Here is a 19491-nt window from a genome sequence, read left to right as displayed (position 1 = left end):
CCTCGGAGGCCACGTCCTTCTGACACTCTTAGACAAAAGTTTGACAGGGATAGCAGGGAAATGTTAGATTTCGAAGAGGTCTGTCCCAAGCAAACATTTTAATTTCAAATGTTTTTGCCCTTACACTTAGATCTCCCACCTCCTGCAACCCGAGAAAGACCACCAGGATGCAAAACAGTATTTGTGGGTGGTCTGCCTGAAAATGGGACAGAGCAAATCATCGTGGAAGTTTTCGAGCAGTGCGGAGAGATCATTGCCATTCGCAAGAGCAAAAAGAACTTCTGCCACATTCGCTTTGCTGAGGAGTACATGGTGGACAAAGCCCTGTATCTGTCTGGTAGGTGTTTAGATGTGGGGATTGTGCCCACCAGGCACAACGCAGATATTAAAAATAGAACTATTTGTGTCTATAGCAGCTAAGTTTGGGCTTAGTATTACCTGCTCTTGCCTTCAGAGGTGGAAACTGAATGTTCCCATTCAACTTCTTCCTTTAAAGCTCTTAAATATCTCCCAATTGTCTATGGGATAAATCCACACTCCTCACATGTGGCATCCAAAGGCCTTGACTGTGGGCTGTCCCTCTTAGAGTCATCTCCCAGTCCTTCCTTCCTTCACACACCATGTCCCAACCACACTAAGTGAACTTGAATTCCCAGAATGTGCCATGGTGTTTTATGCCTTTTCCTCTGACTAGAGTCACCTTGCCCACCACACACACCCCCTAAAGCTCCAGCTCAAGCATACCCTCCTCTGGAAAGCTATCTCTGACCTGTCTCCCCACTCTGCCCAGCACTGCTTTAGGCACTCCTTCCTCAGTGCTTTCACAGCACCTGGTGCTTCCTCCCAACATGACACCTACTGTACCATGCTAGAACTGTCTCTTTCCACATCCATCTCCCCCACCAGAATGTGAAATCCTTAAGGGCAGGGACTGTGTCTTATTTAACATTGAATCCCCAGCATCTAGCACATAACCTGGCACAAAAGTAGATACTCATAAATAGTTATGGAAGTCAGTTATTTGTCGAATATTTATTGACTGCTAGGCAGAATGCTAGGTTGCTGGGAATACAGCAAAGGCTGAGGCAGATAGACTTCCTGCCATCAAGGATTTTACATTCTGGAAATGGCAAAATATAATATATATGAAAACAAATAAATAAGTTACTTTCAGTACTAAGTGCTCCGAGGAAGATAAAAAAGGTTAAGGTACCCAGAGATGTTAGGAAAGGAAGTATTCTCTGACATTTGAACTGAGACTTGAATAATGTGAAGAGAGATTGCCATGTGAACATCTTGGGGAAAAGCGTTCCAAAGTAAGGAACACCAAGCCAAAGTCCGTGAGATGAAAATGGACTTGGTATGTTCAAGCAGAGGATAGAAGGTTAGGATGACTGGAGCGTAGAAAATGAGAGAGGGAGTGGAGGGAAATGAAATCTGAAAGGTAGGCAACTATGACAATGAGTTTTATTCTGGAGGCCACTGGAGGATTTTAAGGAATTCAGTGACATGATCTGATTTACATTTTACAAATGTTACTTCTGAGCAGAAGGTGGGCTGAGAGGTATGAGCAGGAGTGGTGACTGGGAACTAAGTTAACCAACTGTAATATTAGTCTAACCCAGAAGTGAAGGTGGCCTGTATAGTACAGTGGTTGGAGTGGAGATAGTAAGAACTACTTTGCATAAAATCTCCTGTTTATAGTAAAAATTCAGATTTAGGGTGTGTCTTGGTCCATTTTCTGTTGCTTAGAATATCTGAAACTGGGTAATTTTTTTTTTTTTTTAAGACAGAGTCTTGCTCTTGTCGCCCAGGCTGGAGTGCAGTGATGTGATTTCAGCTCACCGCAACCTCCACCTCCTGGGTTCAAGCAATTCTCCTGCCTCAGCCTCCCGAGTAGGTGGGATTACAGGCACCTGCCACCACGCCTGGCTAATTTTTGTATTTTTAGTAGAGATGGGATTTCACCTTGTTGGCCAGGCTGGTCTCGAACTCCTGACCTCAGGTGATCCACCCACCTCGGCTTCCCAAAGTGCTGGGATTACAGGTGTGAGCCATCATGCCTGGCAAAACTGGGTAATTTATAAAGAAAAGGAATTTATTTTTTACGGTTATGGAGGCTGGAAGTCTAAGGTCTAGGGGGCATATCTGGTAAGGGCCTTCTTGCTCTCTGCAGAGAGTTAGCTCAGTTCTTTCTTCCTCTTCTTATAAAGCCACTAGTCCTACTCTCATGACAACCCATTAATCCATTAATCCATGAATGGATTAATCCATTTATGAGGACAGAGCCTTCATGACCCAATCACCTCTTAAAGGCCCCAGCTCTTAATACTGCCACATTGAACTACTTCCTTGCCTAACAGTAATGGTTTGGAAGAATTGAGTCTAAGTGCTAGACGTTTCATGATGACAGCATCTTCATTCGTATAACAGGTACGTATTGAACATCTTTTTTCTGTAAACTCTCGTGCTAGATGCTGTGCAGAGTAGAAAATGAGTAAAACCTAGTTCTTCTCCTTAATGAATTTAGGGTTAGTATGTAGTCATACACTTATTTATTAAAGAAAAATGTATTTAGTGCCAGGCATTACTCAATACACTGATATGATATACACACTGCTAATAAGAGATTAAAAGTTACAAGTGCCATGGAGGAGGAAGTGAGGGAGGAAGGTAGGAGACGGAGAACGAGAATATTTCTGACTCCTAACTGGGGGCATCAAGAAAGGTAGCTTTTGGACCAAGTCTTTGACAAAGGGAAGACATTTGCTTGTGGACAATGGGGCATAAAAACAGCATGAGCAAAAGTACAAAGGTGGTAAGCTTTGGCAAACATTCAGGAAACAGTGAGTAGTGGTTTGTTTACTAAGTAGACATGAGAGTAGGAGGCAAAATATCAGTTATTAGCACACTCCAAAAGGCTTAACAGTTGGGTCTTTACTCCTCAGGTAATAGAGAATTGAAGAAATTTTTGAACAAGGAAGATAATTGTTTCCGCAAGATTAATTTGACAGCTCTATATAAAACTGTATTAGAGGAGAGATGTAAAAAGAGGAGAGGAGGTCAGTTAGAAGCCTGTTGTAATAGGCCGGGGAAAAGGTAACAAAGGTTTGAAAAAGTAGGCTGGTAACATGGGGAAGGAAAGGAGGAGGTGTAGATGGAGAATACTCTTATTACATTTGGTAAGTGCTATAGAATCTAATTACCAAAAATTCGGCAGCACTTAACAATGATAACAGAGCATCACGAGACTATTTTAATAAGAACATAAAGGTCTCAAAAAACCCTGCATAGGTGTGCTTAAAAGACAATATACTGTTCGGGAAGCATCCATCTAAACATCACCAAAATCAGCTCTCTGTTAACAGCCACCTCCTAGAAACATTCTTAGGGCTGCCAAAAGAAAGGGGATTTCAATCAGTGATATGAAAACAACTAAATTTTGCCCTTTAAATTTGAATCTGTCCCCCTGAAAGTGCCCAAGTGCTAGCAATCTCCTGAATGGGGTGGCTGTTATCTCATTTTGTAAAAGAAAGCAGTTAAAAGAAACAAACAAAAAAAAAAATCCCTTACAAAAGGGGGCTAGAAAATGTGGAGATCATCATTTTTTTTCTGATGGAATTGGAGCACCTTTGGGAGCTGGCACTGTGCACAGTGCACCCACCCCATAGCATTGTAGCATCTTTAATGAGGTTTATGTAGAGCTTTCATCTCATCCTCTCATTTGATCCTCTCCACAGTTCTGGGAGAATAGGCAAGGTAATCATTGGTAGCCCCATTTTTCTGATGGCTCAGATGATCAAATAAGATGAATGGATGTGCAAGTGTATTATAAACTGTAAAGAGCCCTAGAAAGGCTTGCTTATGAAATGTATTCATTCTTCCTTTTTCTAAAAAGAATGTATGACAGTTTTAGCATTACTGGGTAATATTATTCTTTGTAACAGCTTTAATTAGCTATAATAATTTAATTTTAATGAGGTATAATAATTGACATACAATGATCTTAACATATTTCAAAAATACAATGATATAATATTCTATATATGTATTCAGGTATGAAACCATCACCAACAATGAAAATAATAAATATGTCTGTTATCCCCAAAAGCTTCCTTTACACCCCTTTTGCAATCCTGTCCTTCTACGCCTCCCCACTCTCCCTTCAGGCAACCATTTACCTGTTCTCTATCAGATTAGTGTGGATTTTCTAGAACTTTATATAAATGGAATCACACATTATGTATGCTCTTCCTTCCTTTCTATAGATCTATATTTCCACTTGGTGTCATTTTCCCTATGCTTGAATTTCCTTTAACATTTTTTGTAGAGCAGGTCTGTTCCTGATGAATTCTTTCAACATTGATTTGAAAAAGTATTTCACCTTTCTTTTTGAAAGATGTTTGTCCTCTCTCAGATGTTGTTCCACCATTTTCTTGCTTGCATTGTATCCAACAAGAAATGTGATGTTATCTTTATCTGTGTTTCTCTGTACATAATGTGTCTTTTGTCCATGGATGCTTTTAAGATATTTATTGCTGGTTTTGAGCAATTCAATTATGATATGCTTTGATGTAATTTTCTTCCTGTTTCTCGTGCTTGGGGTTCATTGAACTTTTTGGATCTGTGAGTTTGGATCAAATGTGAAAAATTTTCTCCCCTTATTTAATTTTTTTCTGTTCTCTTCCCCTGTCTTTTGGTGCTCCAATTAGGCATATATTAGGCCCCTTGAAGTTGTCTCGCAGCTCACTGGTATTCTGTTCTTTTTTTTTTTTTTTCAGTCTTTTTTCTTTCTGTATTTTATTACAGATAGTTTCTATTGCTATGTCTTCAAGTTCATTCATTTTTTTCATTATAGATTCAGGGGGCACCTGTGCAAGTTTGTTACATGAGTATATTGTGTAATAGTGAGCTTTGGGCTTCTAGTATACCCATCACCCAAATAGTGATTATTATATCCAATAGTTAATTTTCAACCCTCATCCCCCTCCCACACTCTTCACTTTTGGAGTCCCCAGTGTCTATTATCTATCTTTATGTGTACCCATTGTTTAGCTCCCACTTATAAGTGAGAACACATGGTATTTGATTTTCTGTTTCTGAGTTATTTCACTTAGGATAATGGCCTGCATTTACATTTTAAAGTATTACTAAATTCACACATCCAAAAGCCCAATCTTCATATAATCCAGTGAGACAGGAGAAAAGAAATGCTTCTCTTTTGCTGCTTTCAGAATTTTTTCCTTCAAATTGGATAATCTGATGCCTATATGCCCTGATGATGTTCTTCTTGCAAAATATCTTCCAGGTGTTCTCTGAGCTTCTTGTACCTGGGTGTCTACATTCCTTGCAAGACCAGGCAAATTTTCCTGGATTATTCCCTCAAATATGTTTTTCAAAATTTTTACTTTTATTCTTCTCACTCAGGAATGCCTATTACTCATAGGTGTGGTTGCTTTACAGAATCCCATATTTCTCAAAGGCTTTATTCATTGTTTTAAATTCCTTTTTTATTATTTTTGTCTGACAGGGTCAATTCAAAAGACCAGTGTTCAAGCTCTGAAATTCTTTCTTCTGCTTGGTATAGCCTGTTATTAAAGCTTTCAACTGTATTTTCTAACTCCTTCAGTGAATTTTTAATTTCCCTAAGTTCTGTTTTTTGTTTTTGTTTTTTTAAAGATCTCTATCTCTTCTTTCATATCCTGCATTGTTTTTCTGGTTGCTTTGTGTTAGTTTTCAACTTTCTCTTGGATCTCATTGAGCTGCCTTACAATCCATATTTTGAATTCTTTATCTGTCATTTCAGAATTTTCATTTTGGTTAGGATCCATTGCTAGACAGCTAGTGTGATCTTTTCGGGGTGTTGCAACACCCCGAGTTCTTACACTGATTCCTTCTCACGTGGGGAAGCTGTCACTTCTTATTTTTGAATCTAATTTCGTTTGGATGGGACTTCCCCCCACTCCGAAGGTGTGACTGTAGCGTATGTTGGGTAGGGTCCTTTGGCTTTGCTTCTTTAGCCCTGTGCACTTCTGGTCAGCAGGTGTCTTGTGCTGTGCAGTTCAACGTCCTGGTGAGTAGGTGGCGCCTACAGGTAAGAGCCACCTGTGGCAGAAGCAGATCAGTATGTGCTGGATCTTTTCTTACTGTGAGGTGCTCTCTGTTCTTTCAGATGATGGGCTGGTCTGTGAAATTCCAGGTTCCCTATTCAGCCCAGGGAGAGTGGATGGAGGACAAAGCTGGGTGGAGCTGGACAAACAAGCTCACCCACGAATAACCCAATGATGAGCACAGGCAGCACCCCTGACAGGAGTGGCTAGGGGAACTCTTGGAGAAATGGGCCGAGGTCTCTTCAGGGGATGAGGGGGCCGCATCAGCTCCACTTCTTAGACAGGCAGGATCACAATGTTTCTCTGTCACAACCCTCTCCTGGGGCTCCTGACTCAGTTTACACACTGTACATCTATCTCCAGGCTACCATGTAGCTGAAAGGAGTGACTTTGGGGAGGAAGCTCTTCCCTCAGCCCAGTACAGACAGCTTTGTGGCTTACCTATTATCTGACACAGCTTCGTGTAGAGATGGGGAGGGGCTCTGCCTTTCAGCATGTGAGAGTGGGTGGCAACTGTGGGGGTGCCGGCTGCTTGGGCCCAACCTCAGGCCTCAGGGCAAGTGGTCAGGTGCCAGCAGTGATGGACTGAGCTAAGCAGTCCTTCAATTCCCAGGCCCCTAAGTGGCCCACTGGATGGTGTGCGGGGGGCCTAGAGGGACTCCACCAGAACCGGGCCAGCAGGCTTATTCTCAGGCCCCCAGGGTTCAGGTGGTGGCTGCGATAGGGAGGGCAGGCTGGTCTCCAGTCACCATTAGAATTCTCAGGTGGGTGCAGGCAGAAGGCTCAGGTGCTGGGATCCCCCAGTTTCATTAATTTTTTTCTTATGCAGCATCTAATTTGCCATCAGTCCTGTCTGGTGATGTTTTTTTCAACTTAGACATTGTAGCTTAAGCCTGTAGATGTTTGATTGTGGCTCTTTTTATATCTTTCATGTTTCTCCTTAGTATGGCCAGTCTTTCCTCTAGCTTCTTGAGCATGTGAAATCAAATTTTCATCATTGTTTTTGTATCCTTATCTACTAATTAAATTATCTGCATCACTTCTGGGTCTGTTTGGATTGGCTGATTTTTAAAATCTTTATTATGGGTCATATTTTCCTGTATCTTTGCATACCAAGTAATTTTTTTATTAAAGTTTACCTTATTTGGTGACAGATATTTTTATTTCTATAAATAGTCTCGAGTTTTGTTCTAAATGCAGTTAAGTAACTTGGGAAAATTTTGGTCCTTTTAGGTCTTGCTTCTTAAGCTTTGTTCAGCAAGACCAGAGGAGTTTAGGGCTAATTTTTCTCCACTATTAAGGCAGAACCCTTCTGATCACCCAGTGCCAGAAGTGTGAGTTTTTCTGCTCTGGCTGGTAGGAAAAGGAGCTATTCCCAACCCCATGGGAGCTTTTCAGGGATTGTTACCTCTTAATGCTCAGGTAGTTTCCCACACATATAGACATTAGTACTCAGCTAAATAAGAGTGGAGGACCCTCTGCATATCTCCAAAGCTCTTTCTCTATGCAGCTTTCTTCTTTCTGGTACTCTGCCTTATGAACTCTATTTCCATAGTCTTCCTAGACTCCCAGTTCAGTCTCCTCAACTTGGGAACACCATCATGCCCTGCCTGAGTTCCCTTCCCTGTGCTGAGGCCCAGAAACTCTCTTATTAGGAAACTTTCTTATTAGGAAATAAACTGGGGCAATCATAGGGATCACTTCATTTGGTTCTTGTCTCTCAGTGATCCCTGTCTTCATTGTCTTATGTACAGTGTCTTTAAAAAACATTATTTCATATATTTTATCCATATTTTTAGTTGTTTAAGGTAGGAGGACAAATCTGACCCCTGTTACTCTATCTTAGCCAGAAGCAAAAGTCTATGTTGGATATTATTCTTGAGAGGCACGTTAGAATAGAGGAAAGCACAGAGTCTAATGTCCTAGATTCAAGAGCCAGCTCTACTGTTTGCTAATTGTCTGACCCAGGGCAAGCCACTTAACCTCCCTAACCTCTTTTGATGCTCAGTTTTCTGTTTGGTATAATGTTCTGCCCTGCAAGCTTGTGCTGAGAATGAAATGAGATAAATTCCTATGGAAGTATCTAGCTGAGCTCTTGAAACTTAAAAAGTGCTTAGTTTTTTCCCCACTTTTTTTTAAGATACATGACTTAGGTAAGTATAGCTGGCACAGAAAGAGGAGGTATGGAGTTGAATACAGGTTTTCTGAATCCCAGTCCTATACTACTATATTATAATCACACTACATCTTTTTTTTTAAGGATCCCAAATTATATGTCACCTGGGTCACACACCACTCCCCATCATTTTTTTTTTTCCAGAAAAAAAAAATGGCTCAGAGTTGACAAATGCTTCTAGGAAGCAATTTTAGGGATTAAAATACCAAGTTAATGCATTTAAGTTTTACCAAAATCTTTGTGATGGTATAATGGACACTCTTGAATTTATTTAAAGACAAGTTCGTTTGAGGCCACCTTTTCCATTCTTCCCAGCCCTTGGTGCCATGTAAGGATCATGCTTGATACTATTACCCACAAAGCCAACCTCAGCCAGAGGTAAGGTATTAGATGGAGGAATGGAACTCTTAAGAACAAGACTAACCCAACCCATAGAATGTGACCTATTATCAGAGATAATCTAAATCTTTTCATGATTTACTTGCTAAGCATGGGGAGAGAATTTGGAGTTGTGTGGTCACTTGGAACTGCTGCAGTGACATCTGAAACACTGAACTTGGAAAAGTATTTATAGTCTTTCATGTCTCTCTCTCTCTCTCTCTCTCTCTGTCTCTCTCTCCCTCTCCCTCTCTCCTTCTCTCCCTCTCTCCTCTCCCTTTCACCATCCTATGAGCTTAGGTTACCGCATTCGCCTGGGCTCTAGTACTGACAAGAAGGACACAGGCAGACTCCACGTTGATTTCGCACAGGCTCGAGATGACCTGTATGAGTGGGAGTGTAAACAGCGTATGCTAGCCAGAGAGGAGCGCCATCGTAGAAGAATGGAAGAAGAAAGATTGCGTCCACCATCTCCACCCCCAGTGGTCCACTATTCAGATCATGAATGCAGCATTGTTGCTGAAAAATTAAAAGGTATCAAAGGCACTCAAGCTTCATGATTAAAAGAACTCTTTTCTTTAGAGAAACGTTATAAATATAATTGCATTGTTGACAGTTACACTTAGAGTTTCCTACTAATGGATTCTAAGCATTTCTTGTGTTGGAGCCTTGCAGAGAGAGGTGTACCTAGTAACTCAAGAACCAGGAAATTTATCCCTACTACCTGTGTCTCTGCTCCTTCATTGTCTCAAGGGATGGCATTTTTCTCTTCAGACATCAGGTGACTAGAAATAAACAAGTTTTCCTCACTTTTCCACGTCAGAGACTTTTAGGCATGATCTATGACTTGGGACCTGTAAGCGCCCTCTTTTATAGTAGATACAAGTTAGGTTATAATTCCAAGTCAAATGAGTGAATCAGGATGATAGGATTTGATGTGATCCTGAAAAACTCTGATAAAATTCTTGTTTTAAAGACAAGAATATGGAGGTCCAGAAAGTAGTCATGCTGTACATTCTTCTTAGATTACTCAAAGACTTAGCCACCACCAACTAAAACGTAAAGACTTTTAAATCACTTTAAAAGGCCAATTTATTTAAAACAGTGACTGTGGAGACATGTAGACATTGCTTAATCAGACTGCTTTCCCATTAGTTTTGATTCTTGTTCCCCTTGTTTGACTCTCAGCCATTTTGTTAATTTAACATTAATTGCTCTGCCTGGTCTTCTGTCTTAGTAGCTCAAATCCAGTCTTTCTCATTTTCTGAGTATAGATGATTTTATTGGATGAATGCTGGTGTCCCATTGATCTTATTGGTAATACCAATGCAGCGCTAATGGTATGAATTTTCCCTGCTTCTTGTGTTCTCAGCTCAGCAAGATACTGCTAATCCTACTTTCCAAATAGGTCTCCTTCAGCAAACATGTTTGTACCACATAGCCTAAGGGATTCACACATGTAAGAAATTGGTTTTGACTTTCTTTAAGGGAAAAGCAGAAGACCTAGAGTCCAGAATAGAGGCACAGAAATAATGGTACATTTTGAAAAACTGGAAAGGCTGAAAGCATTGGTAAGATGCCAGGTCCAAGACTTGCCTATTCACACAACACCAAACAAATCAGTTTAAGTTTAAAAAAATGAATTTAATGGGTGTGTGACCCTCAAGAGAAGCAAAAACTGAGCATCAACATAAAGTCTATATCTAAGTAATAAAGTGAAAAGCTGCTATAAAGGGGGGGGCTGACTGCTTGTTATATGTCTGCACTGAAAAAGGGCCAAGAGGCAAGAAGTTCAAATTGCAGTGAAAGAAGTTTCCGTTTGACATAAGGGTTTCTAGCCAGAGAAGGATGTGAAGCCCTTGAATTGGGCTTCAATAGATCCAAATGTACTCTCCCTCTCTGGAGCCTTTAAGAACAGAAGGCATAAGTGGCTATCTTGGGGAGCTGAACCAGAAGCTTTGGAAGAGCTGTGCTACTATCTTAACTAATCACAGAATAACTAGCTGCAGAAATCTACATGGAGGTTCTTCATGCAAGAGAAAAAAGGATGTGGAGAAATATAAAAATAAAATAAATTGCATCAAAATAGATTGTGACTGGGACTGAGTGGAAGGCCTGGGGCTGTGGATTGAACACAGGAGTGATACTATAAAAGGTCGAAGATATGCATGTTTGTATCTAAAGAATGACCCACTTAACTCTTCCCTGAGGCTCCTCCCAACACTGTAATTCCATGGATCCAAGGTAAAGTTACTGTTAAATTCAAGTTAAACTCAGGATTCAAGTTTGCTTTTCCTCATTAAAACACAGGACTGTAGAATTCTGAAGTTCCCTCACTAATTCATGGTTTTTTCTGTCTCTCTCTCTCCCCTCTGCCCCCTTTCCCCCTTCTCTCTCTCTCTCTCACACACACACACACACAATCAGAGAGGGTAAGAAATTTGCAATACATGAAAGCTGTATATTAGTACAGAAAACTTTTTTCAAGGAAACATTTCTCTTTCTGAAAATTCATCACAGACCACAACCAATCTGACTACATTGATCCTTCCCTTCTTCCTGTTTGTCTGCCTGCCTACTGCCTGTGTGTGCACATGTGTGTATGTGTGGCTCCTCATCCTCAGCAATTCATTTACCCATCACTGCCAAAAACCATGATGCCCTCTTTGCCAGCATATTGGGAAAATAGATCAAAATTTGGTTACCTTTGTTGGTTATAAAAATACATTTTTTTCAGATGATTCCAAATTCTCAGAAGCTGTACAGACTTTGCTTACCTGGATAGAGCGAGGAGAGGTCAACCGTCGCAGTGCCAACAACTTCTACTCCATGATCCAGTCGGCCAACAGCCATGTCCGCCGCCTGGTGAACGAGAAAGCTGCCCATGAGAAAGATATGGAAGAAGCAAAGGAAAAGTTCAAGCAGGCCCTTTCTGGAATTCTCATTCAATGTGAGTGGAACTTAGAGTTCTGCTGGAATGAGAATAAGTCACTTCACTTAGTCACTTGCTCTCTATGGGAGCTCCGGCCTCCAGAGCCATCCTGTGTTAAGGCTCAAGGCTCCCTTTTTCACTGCCTTGTGCTCTCCTAATATTGTCAAATGCCCACACTCCAATTTCACAGGAGACATGTGCACACCTGCTAGCTTCATTTTCTCTAGTATATCTACTTCAACTCCTTAGAAACACTGATCCTTAGACCACATCCTGTACTTCTACAGCCCTGGGCCTCAGTAGAGGGCTGGGTATTTTATTGCTAAAGTTACGATGTAGCATCAGCATTTTAAAGCTGCTTTTCTTCAGATTTGTATAATTATCATCATGTAATATGCCTTCTAGAAACTCCATTTCAATGATCAATGTAATTATATTTCCCAAGGTGATTGGATAAAAATCAAATTTGCTACTTCTACATTTTTGATTTAGTCTACTTTCTTCTACTACCTTTGCTGGATGTCATAGACACTGGGACAAGGTGAGAAGCTACCAAAATGGCCATTTTCAAAAAGAAATTCCGCTCCAAACCTATCTAAGGTCTCTGAAATGAGCCAGATCAGATAAATTATCAAGTAATTTTTTGTTTACCACATTATAAAATTATACACTCTTATTTTTTCAGTAAGAAAGTATATTCACCTTAAGAATAAGGGTATAATTTTATGATTTTGCTTTTAAACAGTTATGGTCCACTCTTTCCAAACTTGACTTCCCTGTACTTGACTCCTACATAATAGTGATTAAGGGGGAGTTGTTCCATTTGCCACTTGTATTTTGAAAGTATATATGGGCATAAAATCCAGGAGGCAAAAGCACATGTCTTCAGGACTTCAGGATAAATTTTTAAAAAGAGAGAGCAGCACGCATCATGGGAATATAAATCCTTAAGTCATTAGAAGACAGGGTGCAAACAGGGATGTAAAGAAAAAAAAATAATACCTCTGGATTTTCTTACTGTGAACACCCAACCAGACAGGGGCTCTTATCCTGCTTTTCTTTTCCCAAAAGAGTCATGTCTAAGCTTCCCCGCTCTTGAACTGTGATTAGGATAAAGCCCCAGAACATCTGCACACATTTCCCTGTTTGACATTTTAAGAGACCTTGACAAATACTCTCCAGGACCGCACTTACACAGTATCCTTCCCTAAAACTTGTATTTCTCCAGTCAATGAGTCTATCTCGGTAGACTTAAAAAAGATTCAATCCATCTTAGGTTTTGATTTGTTGCTTCTTGTTAAACATACCTCAGAATAGTAAAAGCATGAATTCTGTTGAAGCAAGACATCCAAGTGTGTGTCAGAGGGCTATGAAAGGAGCCAGGGGTAGAAAGTTTCTGGTACAGTTTGCCATTTTCTTCCATGCTGTGTGGAGTCACTAGTACTAAACTAAAGACAAGTACTAAATTAAAGTGCATTTGCTATGACTCTTCCTCTCCTGCCTCCATGAATTCACAATGCCTGTATTAAAACTCTAGTTGTTACCGTTTTACCCCAAACCTCTGGTGTTCCCTTTTGTCTTTCTGTATGTTGATGTCTTTTCCTTTGCGTCTCCTTTAAAATCAGAGTACCCCAACACATGTAGCCTTTTCCAAGCACAACCACAGCTTAGTATAGTGTCATAACAACAAGATACAACAAGCCTGATGCTTCTCTTTTATTTCATTTCTTTTCTCCTCTCTTTTTCCATCCCTGGATGATACCCTGGCCTGATCCATCTGCTGATTTGATGCTGCAGTTGAGCAGATAGTGGCTGTGTACCATTCCGCCTCCAAGCAGAAGGCATGGGACCACTTCACAAAAGCCCAGCGGAAGAACATCAGCGTGTGGTGCAAACAAGCTGAGGTTGGTAACTTTTTATTCTGGTAGCCCCTCAGGGGGACAGTTTCTTTCTTTAACAAGTTATTGATTTGGAGTTTAGCCAGAATTAAATAGTGCCAAGCTCCCATGGTCACAACAAGGCCCTAATGAAACACTAAGACATGTTCTATAATCTGTCACTGTGTCCAGACCACCTGCTGTCAAAAGGGTAATAAATGTGCTTGTGCTGTGGTGAATGCATTCTGCTGGATGGAAACCTTAGTAGTGAAAATGTAGCTGGGATAATTATAAGTTTACTTCTCTAAGCGAGCTAGTCTTGGGTACAACAATAATTACTGACCTGCACTTCTAGTGTTAGTAATATTAGGGCTGTCTTACATTTTTTAGAGTGTCTTGACAGTGAAGGACGGAAGCTGCCTGGTGTTACACTGGATCTTTGAAATTTCTGAGCCTCTTTTATCAAATTCATTTAGTCATCTTTATAGGTGGAAGCTTTAAAGGTAACAGGACTCTGATCTTAGGTTAAGGTTGGCACACACCTCTCTGCTTATACTCAAGTGACATTTTTAGCATAACACTAGAATAAATGTGATGTTATTAGGTTGCTATTCTGAATCAAAGATTAAAAACTGAGATGGGAGATTTCACTGATCTGCCATTGAAAATCCTGTTACATATGCCTCAAGTCCTCCTATTCCTATGGGCAACTTCCTTACCAAGTCCTAATATTTTCAATTTATATATGCAGCAACTTTTCAACTACATTTCTGGTCCTCTTTGCCAGCCTGGTAGCAGTCCCATTATATCTATCCATGTGAATTGTCATATTCCTTAACTTTTAAATAGCATTTACAAGATATTTACATTTATAAAGTGCTTTCACGTTGGTTATCTCACCTGTGTGAGCCTCACAGTAGACATGGTGAAGTGAAAAAAGTATTGAACTCAGAGCCAGACATGAATTCAAATCTCAGCTCTGACATGTTAGTGCTGTGTGACTGAGCAAGTTATTCAGCCTTTCTCAGTCTCTATTTCTTCATCTGTAAATTCGAGACAATAATGAAACCAGTCTTATAGGATGAGATGAGTTAGGAAATGTGTAAAAAGTTTGAAAAATAGAAATAGTATTACTTCAGTTTTTATTAACAACTTCATAAGGGATAGTGAGTAGGTATAGAATTCATATTTTACCTGCAGGAAAACTGAAACATAAAAATGTTAAGTGATTTACACAAAATTACAAAGCTAGCAAATGAACTAGAAATTATTCTCCTCGCTGTGAGCTCTGGTACAAAATGCTTTGTGGTCTTGAGCTAGTTATTTAACCTTTGTGGATCTTTGTTTCTTAACCTATAAAATAAGGATAGTAATTTCTCTCTGTCCTTCACGAGAATACATGAGATATGTTTGTGTGAGAACAATTTGAAAACCATGAAAAGCATTTAGGAGAAAATAAGCCAAATCCTGTTTATAAACTGATAGTATCTGAGCCATCAATTCTGGCACAGCAAAGGGATCTGGGAGTCACTAGAAAGAAATCCCTGAAGACAGCCATCCAATGGGTGGGTAGAGTCATAAATAGCCAATAGCATCTTTACTTGTTTTTTAAAGAATTAGGGGAGAAAAGGAAACTATTATCTTACTGTAGCACAAAATGGTTTTAGAATCCTAGGGCTGCCTCATGTTGTTCACCTTCAACAAACAAAATTCAACTTTGTGATTCAAATGTTTACTGATCACTTTCTCCATCTCAAGCACTATGATAGGCAACATAGAATAAAATGATCTTTGCCCTCAGGGAGTTAGAAGGGTAATGAAAGTGATCAAGAGGAGGAGGGGAGTTTCACACGCTAAATTTAAAATATCCAGTCTTCAGTTCAGAAGAATAAAAGTCGAGAGAAAAATGCTCAATAGGTCTTATGATTGTAGAAAAGCAGAATAGGCATTAAGTTTCTACCTTCCCTTTGATACACGTACACTTCTAACTCCTCTTTTGGTTAGAAGTTGGCTGAATGGCCCCACCCTTTAAGGAAAGCCGTGACAGTACAACATTGCCTTTTTGCAGGAGGAAGGGAGCCTCTGGTTGGAATGCTGATTTGCCTAGGTCACAACACTTTTTTTTTTTTTTTTTTGGAGACGGAGTCTCACTCTGTCGCCCAGGCTGGAGTGCAGTGGCGCGATCTCGGCTCACTGCAACTTCCGCCTCCCGGGTTCAAGTGATTCTCCTGCCTCAGCCTCCCGAGTAGCTGCGACTACAGGCACACGCCGCCATGCCCGGCTAATTTTCTGTATTTTAGTAGAGATGGGGTTTCACCATGTTGCCCAGGCTGGTCTTGAATTCCCGAGCTCAGGCAATCCGCCCACCTCGGCCTCCCAAAGTGCTAGGATTATAGGCATGAGCCACCATGCCCGGCCGTCACAACATTTTTGTAAACTATGTGGCCATAAAATATTACCCATCAATCATATTCATCAAGGGTCTGTGTAGTTATTAAGTTGATACAAAAGTAATTGCAGTTTTTGCCATTAATATTTTAAGCCTACTTATCTAGCGGATATATAATTGAGTTTAATTAGACTCACAGTAGAGATAGCTGTACCAGTGAGCTGGACACTCCTTAGGACCTATAGAGAACTGAGATATTTGCACCCTATTACCCAATATTGTAACAAAACTTCCTTGGCAGAGTGATGATGATAAAGTACATGACCAGCATGACTTTCCAGGAGCTACATGTTTCATGCTGTGCCTTGTAGACTGTAGAAACCCCAAAAAATCCTTCCTGCTTGTTTGATTGAATTAAATTAAGGTCCACCTTGAATATCTCAAATCTTGTTCAGTACTACAACAGCTGAAAGTGAGACATAGCTCATAACCTTTCCCTGGTATTGCATTCCCTAAACCTAAAAGATCTCTTTCACTTTATATTGGTTCCTCTTTAAGTCATAGTTTGTTTTTGTTTTTATTTTTGTCCTTGTTTTTTTTTTTTTTTACCTCTGCAAACTTTTACTTGATAGCAGGCAACTGTGAAGACTGAAAGGAGGTATCCTGTGGGAAATAAATAAACCGTCCTCTTAAATTGTGGCTGCCTCTTAGCACCCCTTGAAAATCAGAACATCTCAAAAACTTAATCAACTAGGCTGCCTTATTTTTGACCTAGGCATCCAAGCTACATAGAACTCATAAGCCAAGGGTTTCATCAAAGTGAGTTTCTGACGTTCAACCTTTTTACCAGTTGCATCTGAGAACAAATCAACCAATGACCTCCTCATGTCACAAAGTGCCTGTTCCTTGTCTCATTGTCATCCTTCTACCAGCAGCCAACACGGTCTTACTCTGCTGAGAGAAAGGATGTGGAGTATGAAGAAAAAGTTTCCACCTTTGGGGAGCTTAGACACTAACTTTGGTAGCGTATGTCAAGCAAACTACTTTGCTAATGAGTCTTTTTCATTGCTTTACGTTCCTGATTTATGTGTGTGTGAGGTCCCTGCTAATACAACTGAAAACGGTATTAGGAGAAGGCTGAATGAAGTCCCTCCCCTTACTAAAAGTTGGTGTCTATAGTGACTTTACTGGCAGTTCTGTGTGTTGTGGGAACTCTTTTTCTACAGAATCACTTAAAACCTATGTGTTTCTCTCTAGCTGGCCTAGATTAGAAGCTAAAGCTTTGATAATGTGTAAAAACTAGAGCCATAACAATAAGCCCTAGGAGATATCCTCTTATATCCTCCCTCAGATGCGGTTTTACACCACTGGACTAGAGGAAAAGGGACTTGATGATTACTAGTATTCTTGTAAAATGAAATACTGTGATTGCTAAAATAACTTTCTTTATAGAATTACAGGCCTACCATTCCAAACTCTGAAGAACTGTTTGCAGATAGATATTCAAATAATCTGCATACCCTTGGTTTAGGACCCATCTGCACTAACACCAGCTGTTGGCCTTCAGCCATCAAAAAACATACTAACACAATTTGAATAAACCTAATTTGTATTTTCACTATGTATCATATAATAGACATTAATTAAGAACCTGAGTTTGTACTTTGCTTCATTATATTAAATGACATCTCAGAATCAAATTTCTACATAAGTGTAGAAGCTGTCTCCCTATCCTCTGCTTCTTTCCATTCCCTTGTCTGATCTCTTCTCCACCAATTTTCCTCTTAATGTTGAAAGTCTTAGGCTGGGCGTGGTGGCTCATGCCTGTAATCTCAGTACTTTGGGAGGCTGACACAGGCAGATTGCTTGAATTCAGGAGTTCGAGACCAGCTTGGGCAACATGGTAAAACTCCATCTCTACCAAAAATACAAAATTTAGCCGGGTGTGGTGGCCCACACCTGTGTTCCCAGCTACTTGGGAGGCTGAGGTGGGAAGATCGCTTGAGCCCGGTAGGTCAAGGCTGTAGTGAGCCGTGATCACACCACTGCACTCCAGCCTGGGCAACAGAGCAAGACCCTGTTAAAAAAAAAAAAAGAAACTCTGGCTAAGTAGAATTTTGTTACACATTTAATAAGAAACTGATTTGTCTGGTAATCATGTTCCTATCATAAAACATGAATAAGATTAATTTAAATCCACATACATTTTTGTGAAACTATAGTTAGATAATTAATGTGTAACAATTTATGATTTGCTTACTTTATGATAAATCAAAAATGTCAGCTGGTACAGAAGTGGTTCTTTTCATGTATTTTCCTGTCTCAGATTTCAGTTTTATTCTATATGAAAGTACATTGTCCCCCATTATAGAGTAGTGTGTGAATTTCTAAGCTTCAGAAAAAGTTATCGTTAGATCAGGCTCAGTCATTATAACGTGTTTCCAGAAATCACTAACAGTTCACTGTTGAAATGAAAAATATCACAGATCTACTGTGGGCAGGAGAATGATATAAAAACTTTAGGAGGGCTATCTTACCTTTTTTGTTGTAGTCTACCAGTGATGTGACCCAGTCAATTTCAGGTAGAGATTTACAAATGCAAATTGCTGAAAAATGTTTCCGCATGCCATCGCCATTTTTTTGGCTTCCGCACTGGATTCAAAATGCCAGGATGGAAAATGGGGCAAATCTGGGAGACAGCTATTTCCTTTGCTGTCTGCTCTTCAGTGGCTCAGAGTTTTTCCCCTGCCTGCACCTATGTCCAAACTAGGTAGAATGCCTTCCTCAGGTTCACGTCACCTTTTAGCCCTTCACTCTGAAGGTATTTATTAGGGTTTCCTTCCCAAAGCAGAGCTTTTCTGATCCAACCGGAGAATACAGAAGACAAGTAGCTCAGACATCAAGTGCTTTAAGGGAAAGATTTTCAAAGAATTAAAACCTCACTCCTTATTTTTAGGAGTACTGTCACTTACTAAATGTTCCCCATAAGCTTACTTTAGTATAGTACTCCATAACCTCTGCTGCTCTCTTTACCTTTTATCTCATTCGTGTGATATAGTATTGGGTGTTTATAGAAGAATAATGATATGAGCCTGAGTTTCTTTGTAGCTAGAAAGGATTGTCTAGTGGGTAGGGGGCTCTGAGCTCTGCCAGTTTGCCTGCCTGACTGAACCACTTAGGGAAACATACCCCTTAGTTTTTCTTACCCTTATTTTATTATCAGTTAAAGCAACTGATGATTCTTATTCTTGAAGTACTTTGAAACATTTAGGTAAAATTTGTTCATAGGTCTGTTATATTTCCAGGGATTTTTGAAGATGTGAAAGACTAGATAAGCTGTATCACGTAATTTTTTAACTTTTTATGTTTCTAAGAAGAGATTACACTTTTTTGCCCAGCTGGAAGAAGAAAGATGTTTTGTGGATGCTGAAAAGCTAGAGGACATGTCTTAGCTCTCAGATATTCCTGCCCTGGGACATTTCCCTAGAAGGAACATATTTTACTCTTCTGAGAAACACAGTAACTTTCTCAGGGTTATGTGACATGTTTGTGAATTGAGAGTTGGTCTCTGCTTATACTCTCCAACAGTCTACATTTTTGTTAGGCAACTAGAAAGCCATGACTTTTCC

The 19491-nt window shown here is 40.0% G+C and overlaps 1 protein-coding gene across 12 annotated transcripts in view; it reads left to right on the top strand.

Annotated features, from left to right (window-relative positions):
• ENOX2 (ecto-NOX disulfide-thiol exchanger 2) overlaps positions 1-19491 on the top strand; it is a 278132-nt gene that overhangs the window by 222713 nt on the left and 35928 nt on the right. For all 12 annotated transcript variants that reach the window (XM_054472151.2, XM_054472149.2, XM_063660718.1 and 9 more), the window contains 4 exons: positions 131-337; positions 8965-9198; positions 11402-11614; positions 13394-13500. In XM_054472151.2, coding sequence (XP_054328126.1) covers positions 131-337; positions 8965-9198; positions 11402-11614; positions 13394-13500 — 761 coding nt within the window. The remainder of the gene's footprint in view (positions 1-130; positions 338-8964; positions 9199-11401; positions 11615-13393; positions 13501-19491) is intronic.

This window comes from Pongo pygmaeus, chromosome X (genome assembly GCF_028885625.2).
Source record: "Pongo pygmaeus isolate AG05252 chromosome X, NHGRI_mPonPyg2-v2.0_pri, whole genome shotgun sequence".
In the NCBI taxonomy this organism is placed as follows: Eukaryota; Metazoa; Chordata; class Mammalia; order Primates; family Hominidae; genus Pongo; species Pongo pygmaeus.
The sequence above is the reverse complement of the archived record's forward strand: the minus strand, read 5'-3'. Positions and strand labels throughout refer to the sequence as shown.